General features: G+C 59.5%; 1 protein-coding gene across 1 annotated transcript in view; it reads right to left on the bottom strand.

The window, feature by feature from the left end:
- CELSR1 (cadherin EGF LAG seven-pass G-type receptor 1) overlaps window positions 1-24,022 on the bottom strand; it is a 133,109-nt gene that overhangs the window by 17,349 nt on the left and 91,738 nt on the right. The window contains exons 7-21 of the mRNA XM_038551560.1: window positions 22,957-23,114; window positions 21,814-21,977; window positions 21,305-21,430; window positions 19,997-20,163; window positions 14,269-14,454; window positions 12,943-13,056; window positions 11,858-12,032; window positions 11,153-11,294; window positions 9,712-9,832; window positions 8,840-9,023; window positions 8,444-8,545; window positions 7,671-7,765; window positions 6,968-7,177; window positions 5,498-5,681; window positions 3,568-3,711 (exon numbers count right to left, since the gene is read on the bottom strand). Coding sequence (XP_038407488.1) covers window positions 3,568-3,711; window positions 5,498-5,681; window positions 6,968-7,177; window positions 7,671-7,765; window positions 8,444-8,545; window positions 8,840-9,023; window positions 9,712-9,832; window positions 11,153-11,294; window positions 11,858-12,032; window positions 12,943-13,056; window positions 14,269-14,454; window positions 19,997-20,163; window positions 21,305-21,430; window positions 21,814-21,977; window positions 22,957-23,114 — 2,272 coding nt within the window. The remainder of the gene's footprint in view (window positions 1-3,567; window positions 3,712-5,497; window positions 5,682-6,967; window positions 7,178-7,670; window positions 7,766-8,443; window positions 8,546-8,839; window positions 9,024-9,711; window positions 9,833-11,152; window positions 11,295-11,857; window positions 12,033-12,942; window positions 13,057-14,268; window positions 14,455-19,996; window positions 20,164-21,304; window positions 21,431-21,813; window positions 21,978-22,956; window positions 23,115-24,022) is intronic.

Raw genomic sequence — 24,022 nt, 5'->3', positions numbered from 1 at the left:
CCGACGGATGACAGACGCGCTCTGTCCACGCGGTGGGACACGATCTGGCCTTAAAGACGGAGGAAGCACCACCACCTGCCCCAACTCGGACGAGCCCCGACCACGCCGTGCTCCGTGGAAGACGCTCAATCCCGCGTGACCCCACGTACGGGAGCACCGGGGAACACAGAGGCAGAAGAGGGGCTTCCGGCCGCTGGGGGTGGGTGTCTGGTGGGGACAGACCAGTGCTGGGGATGACGGTGGCAGAACCCACACAACACCAGGGATGGAGCAGACGTTGCCAAACTCTCACCCGGCCGTGCTCAGGATGGAGCATGTTCCGGGCACCTCCCCACGATTCAGGAAAAAGCAGCAGCGCTCACGGGCCCACAGGCTGATTCCATCACCGCAGGCAGGGGGCCCACGCGGGCTGCCCCAGGAGCGGGAGCATGCGAGAGGGACAGGGGGCCCCTCCTGTGGGTTTACTTCTCGTGCTTTTATGCCACGTGAGTCATGGGAGTGTTTGAAGCTGTTCGTGCTCTAGCGACGCAAGAGGCCAGGAGCAGCCCCCGAAGTACACACACTGGGGTGTGGATGCTTAAGACATCTTGCCACTGGGCATGTAACCACGGGTGCTGGGAGGCTGAGGCTTTCCCCCATCCCTGTGTCCATGCGTGGTCACAGGAGGGGGCCTGGCCACCCTCACCGCATTCTCAACATCCGACAAAATGCCCCTGGTGGCACGTCGTCCACAAGTCACCTCTGGGAGAATCCAGACCATGCAGCGCCGAGCTGCATTGGCAAGCACGTGCTCCAGGGAGGGACAGGGGTCGTGGGAGGGGCGGGGCCCGGGAGACAAGCCTGCGGGGGGCTGGGGGGTGCAGTGGGGGTGGCTGTCCTCTCTGCCCGCGCCCCCACCACGCAGGGGGACACCGCACACTGAAAGGCCCAGCTCAGGACAGCTAACCGATCCCAGCAAAATGCCATCTGACCAACTGGTGTCCGCCCCTCTGACGTGGGCACGCGCACCTTCAACGTCCTCCTGGCCCTGCTCAGGGCCGATGACGGGTCAACACCACCAAAGGCTGGTCAGCGGCCCTGGCTTTGGGGTTAGGCAGGGCAAGAGGCTCTAAGTGTCTCAGGGGTCACTGTTTCCAAGGTTTGCACTGAGGCTTTCTGGAAGGTAACTGTGGTGGGGCGGGGGGAGCAGCTGGGGCTCCTTGATGGGGCGGCTACAGGGCATTGCCTCCCAGCCCACCTGCTTTGGGACGCCAGTCACCTAACTGGCCTGCCCCCAGCTCCTCCTCTGGGGGGAGGCAGTGCAGCTGCAGGCTTTTCTGAGTGAGACGGCCAGGTGCTCCTCCACCAGGGCGACCCTGCCCAGTCCTCCGCCTGTGGGCCAGATGCCCCCCAGGGCTCAGACTTGACCTGGACGGAAGCAACTATTCCCACCCAGCAAGGACATTTATGGGTACTTGGCTCCTGGACGGTCCCAAAGAGTGGGGGCCAAATGAGGTGCTGACTCAGTGCCCCCCGGTCCTGCTGCCTCTCATCTGGTTGCTTCTGGAAGCAACAGAGGGTCTGACTCCCAGCAGCCGCTGGCCAAGGCTCCATCCTCCTCCTCCAGCAGAGCTGTAGCCTCCGGGCAGCGTCACATGGCACTAGAGGGAGCAGTGGGCACACTGGACAGTGTCCCGGGTCATGGTGGCCTCTTGGGAGCTCTCACAGCCCAGAGCCTGCCCCTTCCCAGTGTTGCTCCGGGCCCCAGTGAATGGCCACGTCCAAAGCCTTAGCTTCATCCACGGCTCAACTGGCTTCACTGCATCCCCAAGGAACCTGCCAGCTAGTAAGTAGGTCCCGAGGGCTCCCCGTGGATAAGGCATCCAGGAGCACCTCACCCCAGTAAAGCAGGCAAGACGCATATGCCATCTGGGCCAAGGGCATGCCAGGTCACGGGGAGAAGAGGGGCCGGAGTCCAGGGCTAGGATGAAAGCCCGTGTACGGGACAGTCAGGGCAAAGAAGGATTTGGGCCAAGGTGGGAAGGTCAGTGTTTGCACAGGCCTGCCCATGCCCAAGGGGGTGGGTGAGAGGCCAGCAGAGGCGAGCCCTCGGAGTGAAGCCCCGGGGCCCTGGGTCACCGTTCCATACGTGGGGAAGAGACGCAGGTCCTCCAGGAGGGACACAGCCGGTGGTGGGATTCCGAGGGGCTGGGGGGCCAGAGGCACCCCCTCTACCTCCTGTAAGTTCGTCTACCCAGATCGTGCTCTGATTTTCAGCTGGAGCCTTGGATGCTTTTCCTCTGCTCCCCTGCCACGTGAGGAGTCAGGTGTTTGGGAAAATTGGAGGGGGGTTAGGTGACAGAAGCCAGGGGCCTGAGTCTTTTCATCAGTAAAAGAACTGGTGGGGTCCCCTACGGGGCGATGGTGCTGGCTAACCGGCAAGTTGAATGAAACACCACGTACGGGGCTGAGGGGGCCCGAACGTCGGCCAGCGGCTGTCCCAAGGACAGCAGGGCAGCCGCCGCCAGAAGCTTCTCTCATGGGACCTTCTAAAGCAGACTGGGCTCCTGGGTGTCCACTCCTGATGCCACAGGCTTGGAGATGGAGGACGACCCAGTGGTCAGTTCAGAAGCAGAGACACTGACAGCGTCAGAGAAAGAGGCTGCTTCTAGGTCAGGATAAGAAGCAACGTGTGCAGGCACCACACGTCCACCTCTCCCGACGACAGTTGGAACAAACCCTGCCGAACGCTGGAAGCCCACACTGACCCCAGGTTACAGTTTGAAAGATGAGGTCAGTGTCCAGGTGGATCCTACATCAGAGTAAGGATAATAAGGCCATAGAACCGACAAAACTAATTTCCAAAAAAAAAAAAAATGTTTCAGGGACGCCTGGGTGGCTCAGCGGTGGAGCGCCTGCCTTCGGCTCAGGTCATGATCCTAGGATCCAGGATCGAGTCCCACATCAGGCTCCCTGCAGAGAGCCTGTTTCTCCCTCTGCCTCTCCCTGTCTCTCATGAATAAAGAAATAAATCTTTAAAAAAAAAATGTTTCAAACTTTAAATTGTCCATTAGAGAATTTTACATTTTCTTTTCTTTCTTTCTTTCTTTTTTTTTTTTTAGAATTTTACGTTTTCAAGCGTCCGTTATTTTGAGACATTTTCAGTAGCTGGAGTGGATCTGTGAAAAACACTATGCTTTAAGAAAATTCCAAATGTTTAAGCCACTTGGTAATATAGTCCTACCCCAGGAATAAAGAACTAGCTTGTTTATGGGGGATTCTAAAATGTCACAGACACGTAGAGACAGCTTTCCCCTGCACGTCGGGGAAGACTAGCGCACACGATTTAAGCGCTCTCGTTTGTCAGGTCATGAGTCAGCCAAGGACTTGCAAGAATGACTCGCCACCGCCACTTGGATGTGGCGCCAGCCACCGCCCCCAGCGGGCCCTGCGTTCAGGGTAGGCATGCGACACGCACCCCCTCCCCCGAACACGCTCTGCTACTGAGAACCGCTCTGCTTACTATTGTAGGACCTCCGGGGGGCCCCCCACCTCCCGAGGGCAGCCGAGCGGCCTACGGGGCTTCACCTTTGCTCTCAGGTGGTTTGAAGAAGTCAGCCGAGAAGAACACCGAGGACTCCAGCTCCTTTGGGAACTCGTCACGGATGTCCTCAAAGCGCGGCACCCTGGCGCCCGTGAAGTTGAACGTGTCGAAGATGTCGACGGCCAGAACTGTGGGGACAGGTCGCCCTTGTCAGCTTCCCCCAACCACCTCTGGTTTCCAGACCAACCAGAGCCACTGCCCTCACCGACCACCGCTTTTTTTTTTTTAGATTCTTAAAAATTTATTTATTCATGAGAGACACAGAGAGAGAGAGAGGCAGAGACACAGGCAGAGGGAGAAGCAGGCTCCATGCAGGGAGCCAGACGTGGGACTCGATCCCGGGTCTCCAGGATCACGCCCTGGGCTGAAGGCGGTACTAAACCACTGAGCCACCGGGCTGCCCCTGACCACCTTTCAAACAGAATCTACTTCTACTCTTCCGTGTTCTCGAGACCTGCCAAGAGTCACACTGCTTTAGCCCTGAGCATGAAATGAGAAATCGCGGTGGCTTCGGGAACCGTCTGGCTGGGGTGTGAGAAAGGGGCGGCCAGAGAAGCAGTAACTCTCTCCCTGCCTCTGCCAGAACCTGAGCAGGTGCTGGGACTGACCCCAGGGGCTACTGTGGGGGGACACTGTCAAGCCTGAGGCTGTCGGTCCCCCCCAACGTTGGCACTGACCTCCACTGCTCTAAGGAGCCTGGTGGTGGAGAGGCCAGCAGTCACCCCCACATGCCGCAGAGTGACCCCAGTCACCCCACTGAGCAGACTGGTTTCACACCCCCCAGTATGAAGGGTGCCCACAAGCCACCCACACGAGCAAGGGCTGGGTTCCCACCCCAGTGCAGGAAGGATGCTCCCAGACAGAGCAGCAGGGACACGCCACAGGGGCTGCAGGCAGTGGCAGGCAAGATACTCAGCTAAGAACCACCTGAATGTTCCAGAAGGTACGAGGGTGTAGCCTGTCCAGCCCTGAGGTCAGCTCCACAGATCCTCCTCCAGGGCAGAAGAATGCCCGGTGTGGTCATTTTTTTGTGCCCCCCAGTGATGATGGGGGCTGAGCCCACCCCACCCCCCCAGCACAGGGCAGGCCAGGGTGGGGGTGCTCAGGAAGGGCCTAGGACGTGCACATCTTTGGGTCGCCATGTGGGGGCCCCTCCCCAGTCAGCCCCAGGGGTCACATTAGGGATACTGCTTCCAGGTTAGGGCTCAGGCCCTCCCAGTGATGGAAATGCATAAAGCCGTCCCCCAGTGCCTTCCGAGCGCCCCCAACCTGGGTGCCTAGTAACCACGTGCAAGAGGAGAAAGCAAGGGCCCTCACTTATGGGAGGGGCCCCCACTCCACCCCAGGGACTGCCCACTCTGTCCGGGTGGTGGGGTGGGGGTTGGTTGAACCATCTGGGGCTTCCTCCCCATGAAGGAACCCGACCGTTTAAACCCCTGGACCTCAGAGTGGCACATCCTGGGCGCTGGGGTGACCTGGGTCACCAGGTATCTGCTCGACCTTCAGCCCCTGACTCAGGGAGGGCACACCACCCAGGTACCTGGCCAGCCTGTCCCTTGTCCTTCCCGGGCTCTGTGCCTCTCTGAGCCGGGAGGGCTGGACCTGCAGCCAGACCCCAAGCCCGCTTCCCCACAGCCTCACACCCGCGAGCTGGGGGGCCTGCAGACCGCCAGGGCCAAGCTGGATCTGGCCCGGACTCTTGGCCTGGGAGTGAGGTGTGTGTCTCCCTGGCTCATCTCTGAAAGGCTGGACAAGGAGGGTCCTGTCTCCCTATCTGCAGACACAGAAACAGAGGCCAGAGCCGGTGACCCCTTCCTACAGTCGGCCCCAGGAGGGGCCACACCCAGACCTGCACCCAGGGCCCGAACCTGGAGCACACCCATGGCCCCCAGCCCAGCCGGCTCACGCCCTTACTCATGTTGGCAGTGACGATGACGAAGGGCCTCAGGTAGGTCCTCCGCACGTTGCGCACCATGTTGCCGAAGTAGGCCTCAAAGCCCCTCAGCAGCTGCACCGCGCCCCCCTCGCTCCGCTGGATCTGCTCCCACGCGGCCTGGGTGTCCGGGGCCAGGAGGGCACTGCCCGTGCGCACCACGTCCTGGTCAGACAGACAGATGGCGCTCAGCTGGTGAGTGAGCCGGCCCGAGGAGGCCGAGCTGATGCGGCAGGGGGCACACCAGACTCTGGAGAGCCTCAAGCATCCCGAGCATCCCGAGACCAGGCAGGTGGGATCAGACAGGGGGCGGGGGGGAAGATCCTGGGTGTTTCCTATTTCAGAGGCTGGAGCCACCCACATGTCAGGGAGAAGCCCACATACACTCGGAGATGCGAGGGGGAGAAGGCACGGTTACATCAGAACCCCAATCGCACCGCTGCCCCTCTGCTGACCACAGCCCAAGGACACACTGCGGGCTACCCTGAGGTCACGCTCTTGACTCCTCCCCCGCAATCTCAAGGTTTATGCAAATGGAGCTATCCACAGGGGCTCTAACATGAAAACTGGGAGGAGAATTTCTGTTTGTAAAGAATCAAAAATGGGAATAAACTCCATCAGCCCAAACTCAGGTCTGGACTGAAATGGAATCCCAGGGGAACCTGCCTCAGTGTAGATAGAGACGTTCCCTGGGGGTCTCTGTGTGGAGGGGGAGGCTCCCCGGGGGTCTCTGCATGGAAGGGAAGGCTCCCCGGGGGTCTCTCTGTGTGGAGGGGAAGGCTCCCCAGGGGTTTCTGCGTGCAGGGGGAGGCCTGGAGAGGAGTCCAGAAAAAGCATGGGGCAATACTGCTCACTGCCCAGCAGTTCACAAACATCAGGACGAATGAGCATCTCTCCTCACCAACCATTCTGAACATTTCTTTGGGGCCGATTACTTAAACACAAAACATGATGGCCTCTGCAGGAGACGTCAAGGTCTCTGAAAGCAGGACCCCGAGGTGGGAGCAGAGACTCTGGAGCCTCCTTACAAGCTACATGCCCTGGGCTCTCTCTGCCTCCGTTTCCTAACCTGTACCACCAATGGGGCAGTACCCATGCTACATCCCAGGACGTGTGGGGAGTGAGTGGCTAGTTCACGTAAACCACACGGAACGCCGGCCAGTACTATCGGTCTGTTGTCAGTGACCAGGCTGTCCCCACCACCAAGACCGTGACTCATCCGTGCCCTCGCCCAAACGCCCCTAGCCCTTGCAACCAGTCTCTCTGGTCACGGTGCTGACCTGGCGCGGGTGCAGAGACGGAAGCTCCCGTCTGAGGAGCTGAGGGTACGGGCTGCAGCGATCTTGCACAGCTGAGCACGGACCTCCAGCCGCCCCTCGCGCCCCCTCGGGACCCCCGGGCCACAGCTCAGCCTCAGCCCGTGGGGCCTCCCCAGGGCCGCCTACCCTCACCTGGTGGAAGTCGGCATCCCGCGTGGCCGCCAACTCGAAGCCCTGCTGGCCACTCTCGTGCAGGAGGACGCGGGCCAGCAGCTGGTAGGCCGTCCGCACGTCGTTGCCGAAGAGCGCGGCCGTGTGCTGCGTGGCGTTCCGCAGGGCCTTGGCCAGCCGCAGCGACCCGTCGCCGTCGATGCGCGTCTCATTACGGCTCAGCTTCTCGTTCTGCGCAGGAGGAGCAAATGACAGGTCTGCGCCCCGACCGCGGCTGCCATGCCCCTTCCTGTTACTCAGAAATCCCTAACGTTCCGGTAGAAACGTCCTTGGCAGACGAGGACTTTAAAAAACCCCAAAGCAAAAGTGAACTTTGGCTGTTCCCTAGGGCACCAACCGGGCGGGGCTGCCGGGCTGGAGAGCGCCAAAAAGAGACACCAGGGAAGAAGCTGGAGAGAAACCTGTGGTGACAAAGGGCAAGCTTGGGGGCAGTGGGTCCAGAATATGGGGGACCCCATGTTTCCAGATCCAGATGCAGGGCCGGTCCTGGCAGGGGGAAAAGCAGCTGCGCCCTGCGGGGGGCGCCCGGAACAGATATGCGCGATGTTCCGGAGTCGGCCCAGCCCCTGGCCTCAGGATCCCTCTGCCACCTGCCCCCTCCCTAACCCCCCCCCCCCCCCCCCCCCCCCCCGCACGCACGCAGGTCCCTAAGGCACGGGCCTACCATGGCTTTGAGCTCCAGGAAGGAGACAGTGGTGCAGTTAAAGAGCTCCGCCGGCAGCCAGCCCTTCTCCCCACTGCAGTGTCGGACTGCGTTTCCTAGGGAACAATGGAAGGGACAGGGGACCCTGACACCCCAGTCGCTAATGATGCTCGTCCATCTGTGTGCGCCGACGCCCGGTGTGTTCGGTTGAGGTGCGATCCCCAGGCATGAGGCCTGCCCCTCGGCCAGCCCCAGGCTAGCCAGGCCCTGCGGCCACGAAGCCCATGCAAGCTCTCTCCCCGTGCGTCCGAGGCCACGTCTGCAGCTGCCTGACTTGCACCGTGAGGCCCGAGCCGCCCGGGGACTGTGAGCAAACATGTGAGCACGCCCACAAAAACAGAAACGGGCTCTGTCGTTGAACATCCGTGAGGCCTGCGCGTCTGCCACGAATCCGACTCGCAGTCGTGTGCTTCGGTTTGTCGTCTCCCTGGACCTCCGGACACCCCTCGGGGCGCGGACGCAGCTACCACCCCCACTTTACAAAGAGAACCCCGCACTGGGAACAGTGAAGCAGCCTGAGTCCCGGCCACTAAGCTCGTAGTAACGTTTGCATTATGGCCTTTCCGGGTTTTGTCATTTATTATTAAGGAAAAGGTCTAATTTTCCCCCAACACTCCGGTAAAGAAATTTTGTTGACACAGGACATCCCGTGAGTTCTGATGCCTCGGCCAAGTCTCCCCCACGCCTCGACCGACTGCCTGCCTGGAATGGATGCCACAGGCCACGGTACTTACCCACGGAGCCCTTGGGACACGGCACCGCTGCTGGCTGCCCAAACTTGGTCTGCGGCCACCAGATGCCAGCCTCAAAAGCGCGGGGACATCCGTTGTAGATCACTGGGGTACGGGGTGGGGAAGGAAGGCTGCTCAGCCAGGCACGGCCGTGCCCACAGAGACGCAGGGCTCTCCGCGTACCCCGCCCCCACCAAGAACCGGACGCCTGCATCTTCTCTCATCGGTGTTAGGTGGGGAGGGGGTGACCCAGGCTCTGACCCGCGGCCACCAGCAGAAGGCCCAGTGGACACCGTCAGACCGTGAGGTCTGACACACACGCAGACACGGGCACGCACGCACGAGCCCAGCACACTGTCCCTGCGATGTGGCCTGAAGGGATCATGGGGCCCCTCGGACCTTCACAGCCGAGCGTGGTGACCTCAGCGAAAGGGTTGTCACAGCGGTTGCACTGGCGGCCGATGACGCCGGACTTGCAGACACACTGCCCGGTGTCCATGTCACAGGCGCGGCTGTGGGAGCCGTGCGGGAAGCAGTCGCACGGCAGGCAGGCGTCCTGATCCGGGGGCCTGTAGTAATTCTCCTGTGGGAGCCAGAGTGGCACATGGGCTCCGGGTGCGGGCGGAGGCTCTGCTCCCGCGGGAGGCTCCCGAGCGCGTCCCGGTTACGGCTCGGCTCGGCTCCGGGGCCTCTGCCCGTTGCCCTCTGCCCACACCCCTCTGCGCTGGCTTCCCGGGCGCCCGCCGTGCCAGACCGGGCAGGTGCACTGTCCAGGAAAGTACCCCTCCAACTTCCTAGCCAATACTTGTGGACCACCCGCGGATCTGTCCCAAAAAAGATTGGATTCGAATGGAGATTTATGTACAACGATGGCCCTTGCAGGCTATTTTATTGTGAGAAGTCAGAAGCCACCTGAAAGTCTACCACTGGGCAGGTCAGGGTGACAGTCAGGAGCATGGGCTTAGGGTTGCAAAGTCCTGGGTTTGTGCCCATCTCGGACGTTTACTGGCCACACGGCCCTGGCCAGGCGACTCAAGGGTCCCCTGCCGAACAGTGGGATGGGCTGTGCATTGGGCAGAGCCACGGCCAGTGTCCAGGCTCCTGTCAGGCAGGGACATGGAACCGTCCCCACAGGGGGTCTGACCATGTGTGTTAGTACATGGCAGGAGGAGGTGCCTGTGCGGGTAGGGATGCAGTCAACCCTCAGGGCTGGCCGCCTGAGCCGGGGGTGGGGACGGTGCCTATGGGGGTGAGGACGCAGGCGGGCTCACCTTGCATTGGCACTGTCCGTTGGTCTTGTTACAGTCGGGATCGAAGCCTTTGCTGACGGCACAGTGGCAAGGTCCGCACACGGGGTTCCCCCACCAGCCTTTGGGACACGGAAGGTCAATCCTGTTGGGGACACAGGACAGCAGAGGGAAGGTGTGCGTAACTGTCCTCGGAGCCAGAGGAGGACAGTTGGGGGCCGGGAGCCTTAGCTGGCTTGCTTCTGGCCCCTCTGTCCCCCTGGAGTGGCCTCGGGTCCCCCCTGCTGGTCCCCCTCTCCCATGACCCCTGAGAACCCCAGACTCGAGGGGCCCCAGGTCTGGAGAGCATCTACTACAAAACTTAGTTCTAAAATAATTTGTTTGCTCATGTTTTCCTTCTGCCTGGAAAGCCCAGGTGAGTACCCCAACCTGGGCTTCCTGTTAGCACAACCTTACCACGTTCCACACGGTGGGGACTGCACTCATCTGGGTTCCCCCTGTCCCAGCCCCCGCACGATGGTGCCTGGCTCACGGACTGCGCTCAGCATCCTGCAGCCATGGGCTGGGCCCTGTGGCTTCAGAATCATGACACAGACCCAGTCTTGCCCTCGAGGGCCCCACACACCCTGAGGTGTGTGACCCTGAAAGTCACGAGGTCAGGCTCGCCCCTCCCAGGCTCGGGCCGCTGCCTGTCGCTGTCACCTGCAGACACCTGTGGGATGCACACCCTCAACCCAACCAAATCCTTCAGGCTCCTCCAGACAACGTGCCGCCCTGGGTTTACCGCCGCAGTGAGTGCATGCCAACCCCTCACCGCCCAGCAGTCAACCTCTCCTGCTCCCTCGCTCACCTGGTAAGCAATTATTAAGCACTGATGGTATACACAGCAGGGGCATAAAAATGACTGTAGCAGAAGTGCTCCGGTCACCTGTCCGTGGATCTGCCTTTGCAGCAGGGGGGGCCCCAGGGCTTTGGGGTCCCCCTTCTCCCTACTGCCGACTCAGCCCTCTGCACCTGCAGTGCCAGCCCCTGGGGACACTGTCAGCCTCCCGGCCACCCCTGGACCAGCTTCCTCCGCCACCGGCTCCTCCTGAGCCCCACGCGGCAGCCGGGACCCTCGGAGGCCCACACTCAATGCTGCCGTGTTTCTGCTGGGCTGCCACGGGCCCATGCTCTGCTCCAGGCTTGTGGGGCAGGTCCCTGCATCCCAGCATCCCCCCTGCTCCGTGCATGGCCCCAGATGTACGAGTATGCTCTGGGTTTCCGGCGTGCAAAAACACTCAGACGGGTTGAGTTCGAGACGCTCCGTGAGATTCTTACTCACTTCATGACCAATTTGGGAAAAAAAAAAAAAAAACATGCCCACAGGAACCACAATGACACATATCTTTGCGCAAAGTGACTGGGAGGAGAAAACCCGTTAGGGGAGGAGCGGTGGCCGGGCTCTGAAAGGGGGGCCCCTTACTTGTTCTGGCAGTACTGCCCGTGGTGGCTGGACCCGCACTCGCACACGTAGCCCCGCGGGGAGCCGGGCTTGTGGACGCAGGCCGAGACGTGCTGGCAGGGGTTCAGGTGGCACACGTCCACGCACTTCCTTCCAAAGTACCCTGTGGGGACAGGCCAGCATGAGCACCACCCTGAAATCCTCCTGCGACATCACGGGTCCCCCCCCCCCCACCGAGCCCAAGCCCCGAGGCGGACACGTCTCCAGCAGCCTGGATCTTCACCGTCCCGCACTCCGCCGCCATGGATGGAGGGGGTGGGGGCACTCAGCGTCACGGGGAGCACAGCCCCTCTGTGGGTCAGGGTGCCCCGGCCACCCCAGGTCACACGGTGGGCAGAGACCAGCAGAGCAGCATCACAGCACCTCAGAATTCAGGGGCGACCCCTCAAAGTACACTCTTTGAAAGTGTGGATTTTTCATGAATTCCTTCCCACACCTCATCACGTGCCCTGAGGATAAAGCCTGGAGTGTCCCCCGTGTCCCAAATGAGGATGAGACATGGTAACGCGTTTTGAGGAGCGGGCCCCAACATTGCTCAGGCCTCTGCAGACCCACAGCACCGAGGGGGCGGCCCCAGCTTAGGTCTCCCCGATTCTTCCCAACACCAGAGCACGGCCACCTGCTGGCGGGCTTCGCGACAAGGAGGTGCGGGCGCGGGGCTCCCACCTTTGTCACAGACGCAGGAGTAGCCGTCCCAGGCGTCATGGCAGCGGCTGTGCTGAGGGCAGGGGCTGGAGGTGCACGGGTCCTCCACGTCACAGCCGTCCTTCACCCTGACCTTCAGGGCGTCGTTCATGTTCAGCATGGCGATGTTGGTGGACGTCTCCCCCATCCTCACCCCCTGAGTTAAAAAGGGGCAGCCGGATTCAGCCCGATGTCGTGGGGTTGGAGGGACCCCAAAAGGTAACCGGGGGTTAGGTGAGCCCCCAGTTCTCTCTGGTCACCAGAAAGCAATGCCTCCTTTATGTGCAGAGCCGGGACAGGCATGGGGAAGGGTAGGGTTGCTCCTGCCGGCTTCAGGTGTACACTCCAGGCAGATAGACCAGCTGCTGGAAACGAGGATATTTTTTTTTTCCTCGTCCACATCCCAATAATCCCATGGTTGGCGTCAGGAAGAAGTAAGTGAAGGTCGTGGGAGAGCCTGGCTACTGATGAAGGCAGGCGAGGTGGCTCCTGGGAGGAGGGCATCCCGGCAGAGGGGCCACCTGCCCAACACCACGTGGGGCCACACAGCATGGTCCATGCTGGATGGTGGTGGAGAGGTAGAAGGGGTCACCGGGGAGGCTGGGGACGGTGAAGGGGGCGGCACATGGCGAGTTAACTTCTCTGCAGTGGGAGGCCGGGGGACACGCGCGGAGCTACTTGATAAACAGCTCACTCCAGCTGCTGCTGGAACGCCTGCTCCAGGGGACGAGTGTGGCATCCGTTCAGGTGAGCATGGCAGTGGGCCAGGGGGTGGGGGGCGGGGAGACAGTGAGGGGCACATCCCAGACAACACAAAGGCAGAGCTGCAAGTGGCCGACTGGGGCATGGTGACGGGGATGCGCTGGGGGACTGTGGGGAGGATGGGCATGCTGTGGGGGATCATGTGCAGGATGGGTCTAAGTTGGAAGCCGGATCTGCTAAGGTTGGGTTGGCTGTGAGACACATTATTCATTTGCTGGAAACCAGCAGGCTGGCCAAGGGCACCGAGTGTGGTGTGGGCAGCCCCTGAGCCACCCGCGAGGGGTGGGCACCCCAGCTTGCCATACCTGCATGCAGCCCCGGAACCCGCGGTGCACGGTGACCTTGTCTTCAGACACGCCACCCACCACGATGCTTCTCATCTTCAAGCCTGGAAGCTGGTTCCCGATCTGCACTGTGTCCTGTGCAAGGAGACGGGGGTTGGGGGGGCTACATCTACTACGCTGGACACATCTGGGAAGAACATGCTCAAAAGCTAAAACATGGTCACTCTGCCACAGCCTGAGGGCATTCGGGCCTCCAAACAGAAGGGGGACCCGGGCACAGCCTTCCCGGCAGAGAATACCACCGTCTGCGTGTGACAGGCAGGATTGGGAACTGGGTCACAGGACACACATCCACGTGCCAGCACAACCGAGGTGGTCAGCTGCAGGGACACACAGGCAACCTGCCACCTCCGTAACGGGCGCCACAACTGAGCCACTCCAGGAAAACACAGGTGAACCGGGGAGACAGCAGCAAATGTAAAATACGTCCACTGTGGCAGGAATCTGAGAAAGTCCCCGCTAGACCCTCAGGCCCTGGAAGGCTGCACGTGGAACACAGCAGCTATTTATTTATTCTCAGAACCAAGTGTGAGATGAGCCTAGACTCCAAGGGCATGAGAATCACCAGCAGCCCCTGAAGTGTCCCAGAAAAAAGGCCTCTGGTTACTGCCTGCAAACCGTGGATATCCAGTGTGGCTGGCCAAGCACGCTGTGAGGGAGCCCTGCCTGGAAGGCCACTTGCCCGTCGGGACAGGTGCACCTGCCTGTTGTCCCGCGGCCCCTCTGGTACCCACGGCTCATACTGTATCTCTGTATCCCAGGGGCATGGCACCGAGCACACTGTAGTTACTCGGGACAGCTCTGCTAAAAGAAACCACAGCTGGGACACCTGGCGGCTCAGGGGTTGAGCGTCTGCCTTTGGCTCAGGGTGTAATCCTGGAGCCCCGGGATTGAGTCCCGCATTGGGCTCCCCACAGGGAGCCTGCTTCTCCCTCTGCCTGTGTCTCTGCGCCTCTCTCTGCCTTTCTCATGAATAAATAAATAAAATCTTTAAAAAAAGAAAAAAAAAAAAAAACACAGCTAAAGGTGCTAATGGCACCATGAGGGGACACACAGCTAGACAAAGTCTGGTCCTTGAGTCCAGTTCCTGAGTCCAGGAGCTGACCACCCAGAAAGGGGATGAGCTACAGATTCTAGGGACCACAGTATCAGGTGCGTGAGACCCAAACTCAGGGGGGCCCAGAATGCATGTCCCTGAAACCTTTAGAGCTCTGCTAGGTCCTGGCATGTGGAGGGGTCACTCTGTAAAAGTGTCCTGTTCCAAAGAGGGCACAGGTGCCAACTCACCTGGTCCAACCCATAGTCCAAGGTCATGACCGCCAGGTACTTGATGTCTTTGCCCTCCTTGGCGCTCTTCAGTTCTATCAACAGGTGGTGCCACTCCCCATCAGTCACACGTGACCTGGACAAACTCATGGATGCCACGTCGGAGGGACCATGGAACACCTCAAACTGGACATAGTTGTTTAGGATCTGTAGGACAAGGAGAGCCAGACCTACCAGTTGATGTGATGATGACAGAACAGAAGACGCTTTGCGGTCACTTCAACAACAAAGCCACACAAACAAGACTCCCCACAGGGCACTGGGCCAAAGACAGACCTAAAAATGAGGCCAAGTTTAATTTCTAATTGTTGCCCATATCACTCTGCAGAATTATATGCCTTGTCCTGTGGCAAGAAGTGTCAGATGTGGACAGAGGGAAGGTGAGATAAAGCCCATTGGACTTAATTACTGGGAACTGAACAACCACAGATTCAGGTGAGTACTGAGCTCTTATTTTTGAAGGCATACATTCCACTTTTATGAGACAGGATTCGGGCCACCACATTTACATACATGTACAGAAAAACAAACACTGGCAAAGTAATTGGCCCAAGACATTCATGTTTTAAGAAAACATAGCCAGGAGTAATGGCAAGATCTTGTCCTAACAAAGGACTGGGTAGTTTGGAGTAACCCTCCTCCTGAGAACAGCTAGAAACACGAGACGAACACTAAAAGGCATCAGAACGACTCAAGGCAGAGTTATGGAGCCACAACCAGGTAGGAAATGAAAATCTGTAGAAGCGAGTTTGATGTTTGCTTCCACTGTGGGTTGTCAGCTGGTTCTGGAAGACACAGCTGAGCCTGGAAGCTGAGCAAAGCTTTCCAGGCTCCTGGGGCTGGGATGATAAAAACTGGAATTCAGAGCCCATCCAAAGTGTGTGGGGGTGCCTGCTGGAAGAAACATGAGGGGCAGGGACACCATTATTCTAGTTTTAAATTCTCACTGGGTTTTCAATATGATGTTCAGCACTCAGCCAAAAATAACCCAGGACTGGAGGAGACAAGACCGTGTGCGTGAAAACCAAGAGATGCAAGAAAGAGTGAATGGAAACAGACCACCAACCCCCCTCCTACCCAGGGAATCCATAAAACAGAATCAGCAGACAGACCTGAGAACAACGAGAACCAGAGAACTTTCGAGGAAACAGATACAGGTGACTCTTATTTTTGTGGATAAATGTTCTATTTTGGGAGATAAGACTCAAGCTACCCAGTATAAAGACATGTAAGAGGATGAGGAAACAGCACTGCAACTAACCTAAGATGCTCATGTTGAAAGATTGCTTCAAGTAAAAGAATAGGTTAAGAAAACAACAACAACTATTAATGCACTGCTTAAAAGAGACACACCTAAAATATAAGGATTCAGAAGTGTTGAAAGTCCAAGGCCAGAAAAGGGTACATCATGTAAACACCAACCAAAGGAAATCCGGTGTAGCTCTACAAACGAGACAAAGTAGACTTGAAAGTAAACAAAGAGATTCCAGAGATAAAATTGATTTTCCTAACGATGACAGAGTTGCTTGTCCAGGAAAATACAACAATTCTAAATCTGTATGCATCTAATAACACAGACTCAAAATGTACAAAGCAAAACTTGAGAACACGAAAAGGGGCAAGAGCTAAATCCCCACAATGGGGGCTGCAAACTTTTTAAACTCCTCTCTCTCAGTAACTGAGCAGAGAAACAAAAAAAAAATCAATAATGATATAAGAGGTCTGAACACCCCAATAATTAGCGAACTTCACCTACTTGACGTATACAGAACACTATAGAACGCGACCGCAGAACACACATTCTTTCAAGGTATTGGTGAGACATTCACAAATACGAAGTGATGGGCTGTGAAGCAAGCCTCACGCATGTCAAAGGTCTGAAATCACACAGCAAAGCCTTCTCTGACCTGTACCTATGCTAGAATCAACAACAGAATGATTTGCTAGAAAATGCCACCTGTTTGCTGACTCAGAAACATACTTCTAGGGGCACCTGGGTGGCTCAGTCCATCAAGCATCTGACTCTGGATGTTGGCTCAGGTCATGATCTCAGGGTCGTGGGATCGAGCCCCGCTTGGGCTCCACACTCAGAGAGGAGTCTGCTCAAGATTTTTGCCCTCTGTCCTCCCCCACCCCACTTGCATGTGTGTGCACTCTCTCTAATAAATATTTTTTTAAAAACATACTACTTTTGTTTTGAGAGAGAGAGAGAGAGAGTATGCGTGGGCTGGAGTGGGGAGAGGGGCAGAGGGAGAGAGAGAAATCCAAGCATGCTCCATGCCCAGGGCAGAGTCTAACTTGGGGCTCGATCTTGAGACCCCAAGATCACGGCCTGAGCTGAAATCAAAAGTCAGACGCTCAACCGACTGAGCCACCGAGGTGCCCTGAAGCATACTTCTAAATACCCCATGGATCAAAAAAAGAAATCATGATGGAAAAATAGAAGGTATTTTTAACTGATTATAAAGACAATGCAACTAGTAATGTGTTTTGGGTTTTAGTCTTAATGGAGAGTGAAATCAAGAAGGGGATTTTGCACCTTTCTATGCTCTGTCTCCTTCTGTCCACAGAAGTTTAAGGCAACCTCCTTAATCCCCTGGCTGTGCTCTTTCACCATCCTTGCCAACGAAACCCCAAGGCCAGTGGATCAACAATAAAAATGACATGTGTCTGCAGACAAAGGCAACAGAATGAATCCCAGGCGCACGTGCAGTGACTGCTTTGCCCCCTCAGGTCTGTCACGGGATTTAAGAAGGACGTTCAACAATGGCCAGGAGATCCCCCTTGACAATGCAGGCGGAGCAAGGGCGCCGGAGAGCCACCACCCAAATTGTGTGAGCTGCAGGATGACGGCGAAGCGCATCTGGCCTGCCTCGGGAGCCAGGAACACCTACACTGCTGCCCCACAGAGCTCACGAGGCCTGCAGGAGGCCTGCATTCATACACACCACATGGAAATAACCCAGAACATTCCTGTAACGCCCAGCTGACCGGCCTTCAGGCCCTGAAGTGGCCTTCTGGGTGGCCACTGGAGTCTGAAGGACTCCCCCCAAGGCCACCGGTCTCGCCACCCAGCCTTCCACGTGGAGGAGCTGGCTATGGTCTCTGGCAAAAAAAAAAAAAAAAAACACACACAAATATTTTGGATTAGCTACCCATAACGTAATTACTCAAGCAATATGGGAGTTTGTAGCTTTCAGTGTTTCTCCTCCCAAAGGCGTACTTTTTTCCTAGAGACCCCACTGCCAAATGACAACGTGTAAGTTCATCACCTGAATCAAAAACAGCCAATTTAATTTGTTCCAAGAGTAAAATAACCACAGAGAAAAATACCATCCCGAGGCAGAACTGTGCTTGCCAAATCCTGGCCCAGAGCTAGCCCCGGGACGGCGGCAACCCTATGAAATCTCACGTTAATAAGGGAAACCCGAGGACAGCTGTAATTATGGGGCGCACGGACTGTACCTCCAGTAGGACCTGAATGGGCCGGCACTGGAGGTGCTGCTGAGCAGTGACACAGGGGAGCAGGGCAGGTGAGGGGAGAGAGGCCTCGGCTGGAGCTCCGAGTCCCAGCCCCCTGCTGTGCAGGCTTAGTCACCACCCCCTGGGGCCCTGTCCCCGCGGATCTGTCGGCAAGTCTGGGGCCTGCGCGCCCACTGGGCGCCCTCGGGGTCCTGCCCCCACTGACCAGTGGCATGGAGGTCACAGGGGGCGCTGGCCACTGCCTTGGTGCCCGCCTGCTGCCCCTGCCCCTCGATGCCCGCTCGCTGCCCCTGCACCCTGCTGCCCACCCGCTGCCCTGCCCCCCATTGCCCGCCTGCTACCCCTGCCCCTCGATGCCTGCCTGCTGCCCCTGCCCCTCGATGCCTGCCTGCTGCCCCTGCCCCTTGGTGCCCACCTGCTGCCCTTGTCCCCACTGCCCACCTACTGCCCCTGTCCCCCACTGCCCGCCTGCTGCCCCTACCTCTCAATGCCCACCTGCTGCCCCTGTCCCCTGCTGCCCGCCTGCTGCCCCTGCCCTTGGTGCCCACCTACTACCCCTGTCCCCTGCTGCCCGCCTGCTACCCCTGCCCCTTGGTGCCCGCCTGCTGCCCTGCCCCCCACTGCCCACTTCTGCCCCTGGCTCTCGCAAGTGTTTCCAGGCAGACAGCCCACAGGGGCAATAGAAAGGGATCCTGTGGACACCGCAAAGCCCAGGTGACAAGGAAACCCCGGAGCCCAAAGCTCAGTCTCTGCGCTTCCCTCAAGCAAAGAGATTGGAGGGATCGCTCCACGGGGTCCCTCTCACGTCTGACCTTCCATGACCCCAGCACAGCCTGCTCCTCCTGGGAACCGAGTCCAGTCCGCAAATGGGCAGAAGAGCCCCCGGGCCAGAAGCATTGGGAAGGAATGACAGCTCCGAGAGGACCCACACACACACCAGGGGAGCCACCACACCGGGCAGGCCCACGGTGTGCTCGGGGTGGCCCGGCCCCAAGGCAGAAGGGGAGGCTGGTCCAGGGGACACTCTGTGTGGAATGACCCATGCAAATGGGGTCAGTGCCACTGTGGCCACGGCCCCCAGGTCCTCCATCACACTCACATGCAGACACACACACGCACATACTTGAAAGAAACTCCCAAAGAAAGGCAGGAAAAACAACCTAGTTACGGAATTCCTTCTAATCCCAGGTCCCACAGGGGCTGAGGGGGAGGGTCTGCTCAGGAACCTGCTGCGCCCCTGCACCCACCCTGCAGACAGAAAGCATGTGGAGACGGCAGGTAGCAGGTGGCCCCCGGGCTCCCCGGGCTCCGAGTCTCCTGGACCCTCAAATACAGTGAAACCCCAGGCCAGAGCGAGGGTAGGAGGTGGGCGCCGTGCCCAACGGGGTCACCGGGGGACTCTCACCACCGGCAGGAACTCCCCTTGTTTCTCCAAATGAAATCTCTGCGGAGCTGGGAAGATGCAAGGGGGAGCTATTTGTGGAGCAAAAGTTAGGGAATTCAGCACATTAAAATCATGTTTTAAAGGTTTTTAGGATCTCTACTGCCTGTCCCACGTTTTAAGTTAAACAAAACGGAAAACTCCAAAAAGATTCACAGAGCACAAGCCTAAGGAGATTCAAAGTTCAGGAGGACTTTCAGGAACCTCTGGGCAGAGCGTAACCTCGGGGTGCCAGCCCGTGTGCGGCACCCCCAGCAGGCGGCCACAGCCCATCTCCAGTTCGGGACCCCCGTCCCCACCCGCGGGTGCTCACCGCCTCCTGCGGCTCCGACACGCCCGGAGGCCACAGCTGCTGCCTAAGACACACCCTGGCTAGGTCCTGCAGCCGAGGAGCCGGACTACTGGGTCCAGCCAGCCCCGCACGTACTCCATCTCAGTGATAAAGGAAGAAAGAAAGTGCTGGAATCAAGCCTCCCTGTGGGAATCGTAGAGGCACACCGGAGTCCCTGCACTCTTCCCTGCTATGAATGGCGAGATTGTGCGGCCGGCTGGGAACGCAGGCTCGTGTTTCCTTTCTTCCTCACACCGGGGACCCCGCCGGGCCGGTGCGGGCAGAGGGAGGGTCCCCACCGGGCCCGTGTGCCCCGGGAGCCCATGCAGCCAGGGCGGAGCTGCCCGGGAGCTCTGGCTGCACCACTCAGTGCACGCGGGCCCCACAGCCGCCCGGGCGGTGCGGTGACAGGTATGGGACGTGCTTCCCCCTACCTGCAGATGCAGCCGGGACGACACACCTGCCGTGGCCTCCATCAGCACACCGTCCTCCTTCCTGGTCCGGAACATGAGCCCCAGGTACCAGGGCACGGAGATGGTGATGTCCAGGTCACTCCAGGACACAATGCTCTCCCCACTGAAGCGCTGGGGGTGAGGCATGACTGTGGACGCAGAAACGCAGAGCCCCGCACATCAGACGTGCCTCTGAGAACCTTTCTCAGCTGCAGGGGAGCAGGACAGGCTCCGGGGGAGAAGGGACGGAAAAATTCCCGGGCCTTTTTCATTTCAGTACAAAGCCCAGTGTCAGACTTCCACACGTGCAGTATCTGGTGTTCTGAGTCCAGACCCACAGGCTTACAGAAGAGGCCCACCCTCTGGGGCTCCTGCCACCTTCCTGGGGAGGGAGGTTGAGGCTGGGGGGTTCTCAGCCCTGCCCAGGGCATGACACAGGGCTCCCAGGCTGGACAGAAGGCAGAGCACGGTGGCTCAGTATCCTGGGGCTCAGCGGACGGGGTGCTGGGGGGCCCTGTGAGCTCAACCTGCCTGTCCCACCCCCAGGTGGGGAGCCCAGGAGCAGCAGCAGGGTCTCCTGGTGGGACAGTGTGACCTGTTGTGAGTACTGCACACAAGTCCCGGCACCTCCACTCAGCCCCACATCTGTGTCTGGGGAGGGCTCCGACCCCCAGGCACACAGGCCACTGCACGATGGGCATGGAGGTGGGGAGGCCGCTGACCAGCCAAGGGCTCCAAGATGTTTGGGGGGGACCAGGAAGGTGGCAGTGGGTGATCGATAGCCCCATGCAGCCTGTGACACTTGGACAAACCAGGTGCCTGACAGGCCTCACTGTCTCCAGACCACGTACGTCCTCCAGGCAGGACGGCACAGTCGTCATCCGAGGCTTTAAACACGAGCTACCCCAGTCAACAGCACAGGGCACACGAGCTGGGCCTCATACACCCCGGGCCATCTGTTTCCTGCTCTTGTGACCCCAACGTGGGCATCTGTTTTCTCTGGCACAGCCACGCTGGGCCTCGCGGCCTCCATAACAGGAACTCTGGGCGTGGGCACGTGTCCACCCGGCTGCGGCCCCCTGTGCAGCCGAGCTTCCTGCACACCCGCCCCAGCATCTCACCCCAGCCGGGCTCTGCGTGTGCTCCAACCCCCCACCGGGGGCCCACGCCTGCAGCCACACACACACCATCAGAGGCTGTGGCTCTGGACATGCAGACCCACATGAGCCCTGACACCCAAGATTGGGGTCTCCGAAGCCCCCGGGGTCAGGTGGGCACGCAGGCCCTCACCTTGCTCACAGTTCTTCCCACCGAACCGGAGCGGACACTCGCACAGGTACATGTTCCACCTGCTGACACAAGTGCCCCCGTTCTGACACCAGGTCCCGTCGCAGAAGTTCCTCTGGGCAGCGCAGCCTGGGAACACAGAGCACACAGCACGGTCGCAGAAGAGGAAACACTCGGTCGGGGGGACTGAGTCCTAACACCGACCCACGGGGTGGGGAGATGGCCCAGTGAGCCACAGCCCCGAGGGAAGGGACCCTCTGGCAGCAGTAAGATCGGCAGACCTGAAATGGCACAGGACGCGCTGCCCGTTCCGCCAGCTGGCCAGGTCGTCTGGTAACACGCTCAAGACCGTGGCATCGAGCGTCTGCCCCGCACCGCACCCCACACTGCGGGACGCCCAGGCCCCAAGAGCAGCACATCCGAGAGCCAGGGCTCCCGTCCTAGAGGCCCAGAGCTGGGTAGCCCGGGATGTGGAGGGGGCCCTCCCCTGGGCCCCGGCGGTCAGGCCATACCTGCCCTGGTGCCGTTGTTGGCAATGAAGCTGGCCATGTCCACGTTTTTCCCGTCCACAGACAGGTTCCGCATGCAGCCCACGAACTGCCGGTTGTGCACCGGGAAGTCCTCAGGCAGGTTGGGGACGCCTCCCAGGAGCAGAGGGCCTGTCAGATCCAGGGACCTGGGGAGACAAAGCCAGCTCTCTGACCTCTGTGTCTGGGGGGACCAGAGGCAGCATCGGGGGTCCTGATGCTGCCGTAACGTCACAGTGGCCTGCGCCACCAGACACCCCATCACCTTGAACCTCAGGAACCGAACAGGGAGGTAGGTGGCCAACGGGTCAGAACACAAAAGGCAGGTCCTATTCTAGGGCTACACTGGCTTCCACTTTCAGGTGCAAGGCTGTGCCCTGGACTCCTCGAACTTGCGTCGGATCCGGACAGACTGAGTCCCGCCCATTGCCGGGGGCAGTCCAACCCAAGCAGTACGAGCAGCCCGGCGGGCACGAGCCAACACCAAACTGTGGCACTACCCCCCGCCACCTCCGATGACCTCGCCCAGCTCACAGCAAACCACAGCCCCAGATCCCCGTGAGCCGCCGCGTGGCCTTGGGTAAGGGTGCCAATCCCTCCAGGCCACACACAGCCTCCTTGCCAGTAAAATGGGCACCACGGCTGCTCCAGATGCTCGGCCTGGATCGGACTAACCACCACTTCAAAAGCTTACTGAGTAGGAACGGAGCCTCTGCTCTGGCCGTTGAGGCTGGCGTGACAGCTGTCGGTGGCGGTGGTCTTATTTCTGAGTTAGATCTAACAGGGGGAGGTTTACTGACCCCAATGCTGGGCCGCAGGGACCCGTGCCTGATGGATGGAGGTCAGCGACCCCATGGTGTCTAGGGTCAGCAAGCTAGCTGTCACAACTGCGGGGTTGGCCTGGCCATTACTTTGACAGAAGTGAAAAGAGGACTTATTCTAGAAGGTTCTAACATGTCAGACCGGGGGTACCCCGAGCGAGAGGAGGGACTCTGATTCCAGCCTGGATTGGGGCTGCCAGGGTGCTGTGCCCAAGGTGCCCTGCATCCGGGTCCTGCTCCAGACGACCCGCTGGGAGCAACAGTCACCGGGGGTGGCTGCTGGGGCCTCCCCTCCCGCAATGCTCACTTCTTGGAGCCGCTCTGCGTGCCCTGGGCAGCGCAGCTGTAGTTCCCGACGAGGCTGCCAAAGCGCACAGCCACGGCCGTGTCACAGTCGTCCACGGTCACCACGGCCACCTTCTCTCCAGACGGCCCGTGGGGCAGGCCCAGGCGGCCGATGTTGGGCTGTGGGAAGAGAAAACACAGAAGGCGTCAGCATGTTGGCTACAAGCGCCCGAGGCAGAACTGCTGGTGCCAACACGTGCCTCCCACCCACGGGCGCTGAGGACGTGGGAAAGCCACAGGCAGACAGCTCTGTTTTAAATCGATTCCCCAAACCAGCTGCCCCGGGTACCCCTACAATTTATGTTCCTCCCAGAACCTCAAAATGTGATCTTACTTGGAAATAAATGGTCTGCAAATGTAATCAGCTAGGACAGGAGCCCACGGCAGCAGGCTGGACCCTGGTGACCTCACAAGGCAGGCCCGGACACAGACCCGCGGGGAGAGGGCCATGCGGCCTCGGAGGCAGGCAGAGTGACACGTGCCAGGCCAAGGGGCCCCAGGGACGGCCTGTGCCACCAGCATCTGGAGACACAAGGAAGGCCCCCCTCCTCGGAGCCCCCTGGGGGCAGCTCGGCCCCGCTGCCACCTGCATCTCGGACTTCTGGCCTCCATGACCGTGATGGAACAAAGTTCTGCATCCCAAGCCCCCCAGGTGTGCTAATCTGTTACAGCAGCCGACGCCAAGGTGCTGAGATGCCTCCTGAGACGCCTCCTTCCGAACATGCGCTTCTGCCTGTGAGCCAAGCGCTGGCTGGACCGCGGGCCACACACCTCCTGACTAGGTCCTGCGCACCCCTCCGTGCTCCTAGAGTGTGGGCCCCCGGGGGCTCCCAGTCACTCCTGGGCCGAGGCCTGTCCTCGTCCTGGAATGACCCTCCTGTCCCCTTTACTGGCCTGAAGTCAACCACCCTTGGTGCCCCCAAGATCAAGCCCCCACTCGCCCCCTAAGCTTGCCCCCTCGGCCGTTCCTGAGGGCCTCACCGGCACAGCCTCCCCGCCCGGGGCCGGGTCATAAGAATTCCTCTGGA

Source organism: Canis lupus, chromosome 10, assembly GCF_011100685.1.
Source record: "Canis lupus familiaris isolate Mischka breed German Shepherd chromosome 10, alternate assembly UU_Cfam_GSD_1.0, whole genome shotgun sequence".
NCBI lineage: Eukaryota > Metazoa > Chordata > Mammalia > Carnivora > Canidae > Canis > Canis lupus.
This window is presented reverse-complemented; position numbering and strand designations above follow the sequence as displayed.